The following is an 8386-nucleotide window of genomic DNA, read 5'->3' as shown; positions in this document are numbered from 1 at the left end:
TTTTTTAGGGTCTATGGTATAAAACGTATCACCCAACAACATAAAACAGTTGGAAATGTTCATTTATTAAAACATTATGCACCAAATATGACTTAACTATGACATATTTTAACATTCAAGTTGCAGACAGTCACACAGTGAGGAATTCCACATTAATGCCCAAATTCCTGTTCTCAAGAGGCTCATATCCATTCACACAAACACTTTAAATTAAAAAAAACCAGAAAATATTATCATGATTTATATAAATAAAGTTCATACCATTTAGCAATGATGTGTAATCAAATAATTCCTTATTTGATGTAGACCAGAATGCAATAACGCGGCATCTGGACTGGGTTAAATTATGTCGTTAATTTGCAACTACACAAATGAATACCAGGCGTTCACTCTATTTTATTGAGTGAGTCAAGGAAAACCAGATGAAGGAATTACGATGAAAGATAGCTTATATTGACCTCAACAACCAATAATATGATACGGGCCTGAGTTTAAAAAAAAAAAAAAAAAGAGACAGAGAAACTTCTTAGCAACAAGCTGATATTTATCAATTGGCTTATAATGCGACAAAGACATTTTAGCAGCACTGATATGCTTTGGAGAATCTAAGCATGTATTGATTAGAAAAATCTGATTAAATGTCAAATGTTCAGATTCAAATTTGACAAACTCACTGGAATTTGGCAGAAAAAAAACCAGAAGAGGTAAACAACAGTATTGTACAAAAGTAAATAAATAAACAAAACATGTCAAGAGGCACAGTGTCGTCAATGTGGGGGTGACAGGGATTTTTCAGAGCTATATCCCGCGACATCTAAACCACAGTCCTCGTTACTGGCTGAGTCAACAAGTCTCTCCACCCCTCCTCCTCCTCCCCCCCTGCCGTCATCCTCCTCTTCCTCTTCCTCCTCGTCGTCTTCCTCCCCGTCCTGCTCTTTCCGGGACACTCTTTCCGTCTTGGGCCCTTTGCATATCTTGAGGTGGCGGGTGAGGTGGTACTTGGTGAGGAACGCCTTGTGGCATTTCTCGCAGACAAAGTCTCGCCGGCCCTCGTGAGAGTTCATATGCTTCTTTAGGTGGTTGGTCTTCAGGAAGTGTTTGTCGCACTTGGGGCACTGAATCCGACGCTCGCTGTGGCGGTGGTGGAAGAACCGGGGGATGATGAAGGAATGGACGCAAGAGGAATATGAAGAGCAAGAGAGAGCATAAAAGATGAGGGAAAGAGGAAACACCAGCTATTAGAGATGATGCAGATATAAATTTCCACATTACGGCAATCAAACCTAAAACATATAAAAACACCATTTTACTTGCACCGCTCTATCAAGTGTAAAATAAATGAGTTGCGTACTGTGTGTGAGAGAACATGTGCTGTTTCAGGTCATGTTTCCTGATGAAGGCCCGGTCACACAGGTCACACTTGAGTTTCTCGGCGCCGGTGTGGATGACCATGTGCGACGCCACGTGGGATTTCTGGGTGAACGACTTCTCGCAAACCGTGCACCTGTAGTTCTTCTGACCTGTCAGAGAGAAAAGGAGCGTGTGAATCAGTCATGTAGCAGGAATGGATGGATGTCTACGTGCAGAATATTGCAAGATATAGGCTACACTGCAACAGATGTAGAAATAGCATTTTCTTCTTTCAGCAGTTGAAAATGTTTTAAAAAGCTTGGGATGAGATCTTAATGCGTATGGTTTGCCCAGTTTCAAGGATTTTCCAGCATGCAACTTGATTGGTTGGTCATGGATTCTGCACAACACTAAAATATTTTGTCTAGGCAGCTGTCTGTAACATCTTTCCCTCTGACAAAAAATGCAAAAATGCAATAATCCACAACATTTTCTTATAAATAAATCTTATAAATATCCATTTTGCTACGCTCTATCACTGACCTATATAACAAAACAGTGATTCAAATTAAACCCAGTTCATGAAAGCTTTTAACATTTGCTGCTCCAAACACCCGGTGTCTGGTTGTTCTTTCCTGGGATGCATTTTACATTTCCAGCAGCAGCAACAGTGGCTCATTTGGAATAAACAGAAGTAGAAGAAGAACTGGATAGTTAGCATGAGCAACGATAGCCACCATGGCTGAACAGACAAAGAAAAGAGCGCCACCTACAGAAACTCAAACTTCATCAACAGAAAATCCAAGGAAAAAGACATCACACACACACACACACACACTGGACACACTGTTTGACTGACAGGTGATCTCTGGGAAGTGCAGTGCAGAAACATCACAGCAATGAGCTCTTTGCACCCAAGACGTCGGCAAAATCAAAACCACGGATCTCGCAGATGACCACTTTAGTCGTGCATGTACTCGCCTGTGTGAATCTTGAGGTGCATCCTGAGGTTGCTGGGATCGCTGAAGGCCTTGCTGCAGTATTCACACTTGTGAGGCTTCATCCCCACGTGGCCCATGAAGTGCACGTTCAGCTTAGTGGATGTGATGAACGCTCGGGAACACATGCTGCACTTGAACTTCTTCTCCCGCGAGTGGCCCTGACCGCCCGAGTTTGCTCTGGAGGTAGTGTTATTAGAGTTTGTGTTACTGCTGCCGTTACTGCTGTTGTTGTTGCTGTTGTCATTGTTTGTATGGCCTGTGCTGTGAGCGTGGCAGGGCCAAGGGGAAGAGGAGGAGCTAGAGGTCCCATTGGTCAGTTTCTCTTCCTGGTGAGCGTGTTGCTGTTGCTGCGGTTGTTGCTCTTGCTGCTGCTGCTGTTGCTGTGATTGCTGCTGAGTGTGGTCCTGCTGTGAGGGGCTGTGGCTGTGTGGAGGTTGGTTATGGCTGTGGTTGCTGTTATGGCTGCTAAGATGAGACTTGAGCTCAGCAAAGGAGGAGCACTCTTTACCACACTGGCAGATCTGGCCCTCAGGCACCTGAGGAACACCTGTGGAGGAAAGAAAGGTAGAATGGTCAACATCGATTCACTTGTAACTAATGCCTTTCTTCTGCTGAGAACTTATTGATTATAATCATATTTATGCATAGCAAGAGCATGTGGTGTCACAACGCAATACCACGAGCAAGAAGAATTCATCAAATTCAGGGGAAAACATTGCTTTTATGAAAATTGGCACCACCTAGTGAAATTTAGCCCAAACTAACATTCTTGCTATTGGTCTACTGTCATACAGTAGGTCTTGTCTACACTATATGTGAGGTCCTGTAACGTTTTGTCCTGCAGCTAGTGTGTCAGTCTTGTATTGTGTGATTTTCTTGTAATGTGTCAACACTTATTAACCCAGTCAAACTCCTTGTGCACCCGAATAAAAGTGATGCCGGATCACCAAAGCCCATACTCTTTTTAACAAGACTGAAGCCTAAGGTACAGAGATAAGCTAATCATTAGCTGTAGCTGCAGGAAATTCCCCAAACATTTATCAAAGTGAAAAATCAAACAACACTAACCAGGATGCTACAAAGCACTCAGAAATGTTTATAGAGATGGATGGAGCTCACTGCTGAATCAATAAGGCATCTATATCACCTGAACTATGCATTTTAAATCATGAGGTGCAAGTCAAAGTCATGCAGAGTCTCATCTCACCCATCAGCCTGCTGTAGTCTCTGCTGTAATAGAAGAGCAGCTCCTGGTCTGGGTGGATCTCTGTGGTAGTGCAGAAGAACAGTTTACCGTTGGCAGGGTAGGCCACCAGGTTCTGCTCCTCACGGGTCCTACACACACCCACACACACAAATTCAGAGATAACAATAGCAACATATACATATATGGATGGTGAAAGTAACATATTAGCTGCGCTGCACGAATATGGTAAAAATGATGTGTTGTTAGATATTGTGATTGATGATTTGGGGAACACAATTATTTCACTACACTTTTTGTATCTTATATCAACATTTTGACTGTTTTTAATTACATATGTAGGCATATGTATGTAAGACAAATTAAATCTTTCAATATTGACAAAATGCCAATATTCTACAATTGCACATTCAAAGCTAGAATTGTGCTAGAAAATTATACACAATTATGCATCCATATTGTCAGCTATACATATTTTACACTCAACAGGATTCAAAATTTACACCTCAGAACTCAACTTTTTATAAAAGCACATCTGAGATCATCTAGGATAATCCCATCATGCATGGCTGTGTGACTTACCTTGCCTTGCGGACAAACATCATCCAGTTGCATTCATTCTCGTCTGTTGTCACGATGCAGAACTCCAGCACATTGTTGTGGTACATCTGAGACAGAGAGAGGACGGCTCGTCATCTTTATTATTTTGGTCTACTTGTTGTGGTCTTTTCACTGGTTACGAAAACCACTATTCTATGAAAGCCATTGCCCTGACCTTCCATATTTGAGGTGTGTCTTTTTCCGGCCAATCAGAGAGATCCACATTGCTACAATGCTGCCCAACCATTGGTCCGAAGCAGGTCCTTGGAGGAATGACGTCCCGTGCACAAACTCCTAAGAAATGCCACAAGCACATTTAGTCAGCATACCAGCTACATCACTAATCTACTGGATGGCCAACCAAAGTTTTTTCTGACTACCTAAGTATGAAATGTACTATATTTTTCATCATTTCCCTTACATAAGGCATTTGAATGAGTTCTAATAGTGCTTTTTCCTTGTTCAGGCCCTATCCATATATTTGTTCCTAAAATCTGTTGTATGCAAAACCCACCACATTAGTGCCCAACTGATATTTTAGTGTACAGATATTATCGACCGATATTGGCCTTTCACATTTAAAAGGGTATCTTCCCGTGTTCCACCAACATTGCACTGCATCAAGCATTGCCTGTTACTCTACTAGCCATGGAAAACCCTGTTCAAGCCTATTTTTGTCCTTGTGGATCTTAAGTTCTCGTCACCAAGCTCAAGTCGGTTTCCTCTCTTACCAAGCGGTTCGTCAGCCACGGAGACGCGGAGGCAGAGCGGACGCGGCAGAGAGAGGCGAGCCCGGCTCTGGATGGGCGCGTCTGGGATGAAGGTGACTGGGCCATGCTCTGGACAGTCTGAGGTATATGAGCGCTCACACAGTGTACACCCTGGTAGACAAACCACAACAGCACAAAAGTTACAGGTGAGAGTTGTTTGAGTCACTTATTTTCCATAAATGACTAAATGGCCAGTAACAATGTCTAACAGTACACTACAGCGAGGGATAGCTTGTTGTATACCATCATTGAAGCAACACATTCAATCCAAAGACATTTTTGCCCAAGAAATGCCATGGTTTGTACATGAGTATATGTTGATATTTAGTGTAAATTCCAAGACTAATTTTACCACAGACTATTGTTCAAATGTTACAGGTTTTGTTGAATAAGCTGGTTTGAATGTCACAGGTCTTGTTTTGGCTTGTGATAGCTATCACTTGGGACTGTAAAAAAGAAATGTGATATTTGTGTTATCATTCTTTCAAAGATCTCAAGATCTAGCAGGAGCCAAGCTTGACATTATATACCTAATTGGTTTAAAGAAAGTTTATTAACACATTTCCAAAAGTATTTTCCATTGGATCTGTATGATTTTCCATACCTGTTCTAGGTCTGAAAACACTGGAAATTTTCAAATTCACTGATGTTTCCAGGTTTTTTTCAGAGCTGTAGGAACCACGCAAAACAACTACCAGAGCTAAAATGAGGTTCTCCACACTCACAGATGGTGTAGGCAGTGACCATGTTCTCCTTGTTGGAGGTAGAGTCCTCTAGCTGCAGGGTGGAGTTGACCAGCACCAGGTTGTTTTCCGGCCCCAGGGACACCTCCGCTGTGATGGGCGACACGTTCACTGCCTCCAGCCCCATCCCAGAGTGTCCGTGGAGGGACACCGGCTCCAGTTGGCCCTGGGCGGACATGGAGCCAGTGAGCACCACACTGACGACCCCTGAGTTCAGCTCCCCGGTCGAGTGGAGCTGCTCCCCCAGGCCTCCCGCTCCTCCTCCCCCGGCGTTGCCCACCCGGCCCCCCATGTGCTCTGGCTCCATCACCACCGGCAGCTCCAGGACGGGGGGCCCATGGAGGGGCATCACCCCACCGGACGAGTCCACCCCGGTCAGGCCCTCGTGCGGCTGGGGCTGCCTTCCTCCTCCGAGCTGCTGCTGGGTGTCGGACACTGTCACCACCCCGACCCCGTCCATGGTGGCCAGCTCCTCCCCCATCCTGTCGGGGGACATGGGGCTGCTGACGCGGGACTCCATGGCCAGGCCTGTGGAGTCCAGCTCGTGTGCGCCGGCCTGGTGGAGGTCGCCCTGGCCGCTCACCTGTCTGGAGTCCAGGGGCACCAGGCCCTGCTCCAGCGGGCCCCCGGGGCCACTGTAGGGGTCCAGACCTGAGGGGTTGTTGCTGGCCACAGACAGGGTCCCATCCATGTTGAGGCTGCTAGGGTGGATGTACTGAGGTGGGGGACGGTCTGCCAGATAGGACAGGATACCTACAGCAGGAAAGAGAGAACAGGATTTAGTAATTTGTTACATGTGCAATATAGCTATTGTTGGTCTGAATTCCCCTATACAATCAATCAGATTGTACAGGGGAATTGTAAACGTGCTATGTGCGACATTGCAACATTAATAAAACACTTCCACATTAATTTTGAGACATTATTATAATTACCATAAACAATCATGACCACTGCCAAGAAGATTGGCAGCCTCTACCAGCCACCACACTGAATTTCACATTGTGTACCACCAGGTCAGATTTCGCAGGAAATCTGCTGGATTGTTTTATAGCACAAAACAGGAAGGAGGGGGACAAGTAACAACATCCTTGTGATAGAAAATAATTGAGTTTATGGGAAATGTGGTCTTAATTTTAGTAACTCTAGCATTAGGCTATCAATAATCTTGACCATGGTCTCATTTGTTTACATTAATTATACCATGGAATTGGAAAATATAGAAAATACCATGGAACATCTTCCTGATATTGAGTTGCAGCCTCTTGTCTTGTCTTAGCCTAAAAAAGCCTTCTCTAACTTGTCTGCTTCTCTTTATCTACATCTCCTCCTTTGTGATTGCCATAAATTTAATAAGAGAAATCAATAAGGGATAATGGCTTTAACCTGGATTCACCTCACCAGTGTACTTCATGAAGAGTAAGTATCCCTAATATTTTGTACATTCAGTGTACATGCTGAAAAGTAAGATTTCCCTTTATATGTGCTGTGTAGCATGCATAGTAATCAAATTTATTTAGTCAATTTCAGCTGAAAAGGCGTGACAACCAGTAGGTTCCCCACCTGGCAGTATGTGTCGGAAGTAGCTGCTCTCCAGATGGGGGTACGGAGGAGGCGGCAGGGAGTAGTTCCTCTCAGGCAGGCCGCACATCACTCCTCTGTCCCCCAGCGGACCCATGGGCAGCATGAGTGACAGGGCCGAAGGGAGGGAGCCCAGGGAAGGACCCAGGCTGGGGATGGCCACCGGCATGCCTGCACAATAATACAGAACCATGAACAGCTGTCAATTCAGCACAACACCCAGAGAAGTGCTTGAGCATTTATCTATCTCAGCCCGAGATAATACTCAAAATTAGATCAAAGGGATTGACTGCGGAGAATCAAGTGACCAATTATCCATTTGGTATACCAACAGCACAAGCTGCAGACCAGTACAGATCCTTATATGATTCTTAAAATGCAGAATGTGATTTCCCAATGACAAAGACAGCCCTGTGTTTTCTTACCTGGAGTGGGAATGGGGTTGTGAGTGGGGGAGGTAGGCAGACCCAGGTGGCTGGCACTCACAGACGGCACACTGAGCTGGTCCATGCCCACAGGACTCAGGTTCATGTCATTCATCCTGGAGAGATAACATTGTAAGGTTAAATAGGGATGAGCAATCATAGAGTGAGCCAACTACACACATGAGCATGCTGGTATATAACTGACGACATATAAGAAACACAGAGGCGATGCATGTATGCAGTGTCAGCTACCTGAATTCAGCAGTTGATGTCCATCATCAGTGTGCCGTTAAAGGGTGCATTTGAATTTCTCACCCTGCCAAGGAAAAGACGACACACATGAAAACAGCTTTAGCCACCAGAATGACTATCACAACTGACATTTCACTAGCTAAATCCGTACAATAGTTAAGTGAACGGTGGATTCCAAGTGAATTCACCAATACCAACCAGCTATTGAGTTGTTTACAACTAACTAGTTAGCTAAACATCATCCAGTTTTGCCACACTGCTAACGTTAGCCTTGCTAGCTATCTCCATAACTCAACAAACAGAGAAATCACAGGCAATGCAGCTAGGTTTGAGTGTAAATACACCCAGTCACGGGCGAATCTGATGCTATATAGCAAATCTACCCATTATGTGAAAGGACAAATGCCATAAAAACAGCAACATACCAAAACAATACCCCCCTGAACGGGGGCCATGGCTG

General features: G+C 44.5%; 1 protein-coding gene across 1 annotated transcript; it reads right to left on the bottom strand.

The window, feature by feature from the left end:
- Nucleotides 1–44: 44 nt before the first annotated feature.
- prdm4 (PR domain containing 4) lies at nucleotides 45–8384 on the bottom strand. Its single transcript, XM_078282065.1, has 12 exons — nucleotides 8352–8384; nucleotides 7927–7990; nucleotides 7675–7790; nucleotides 7232–7420; nucleotides 5651–6421; nucleotides 4887–5036; nucleotides 4331–4449; nucleotides 4138–4223; nucleotides 3559–3686; nucleotides 2332–2898; nucleotides 1352–1520; nucleotides 45–1131 (listed from the first exon to the last, which is right to left on the bottom strand). Exons 3-12 carry the CDS (start codon nucleotides 7787–7789, stop codon nucleotides 768–770), a joined length of 2658 nt encoding a protein of 885 aa, XP_078138191.1. The 5' UTR covers nucleotide 7790; nucleotides 7927–7990; nucleotides 8352–8384; the 3' UTR covers nucleotides 45–767.
- Nucleotides 8385–8386: the final 2 nt, after the last annotated feature.

The sequence above is a fragment of the Centroberyx gerrardi genome, chromosome 24 (assembly GCF_048128805.1).
Source record: "Centroberyx gerrardi isolate f3 chromosome 24, fCenGer3.hap1.cur.20231027, whole genome shotgun sequence".
Classification (NCBI taxonomy): domain Eukaryota; kingdom Metazoa; phylum Chordata; class Actinopteri; order Beryciformes; family Berycidae; genus Centroberyx; species Centroberyx gerrardi.
Note: the sequence above shows the minus strand (reverse complement) of the source record. Positions and strands in the feature narration are given on the sequence as shown.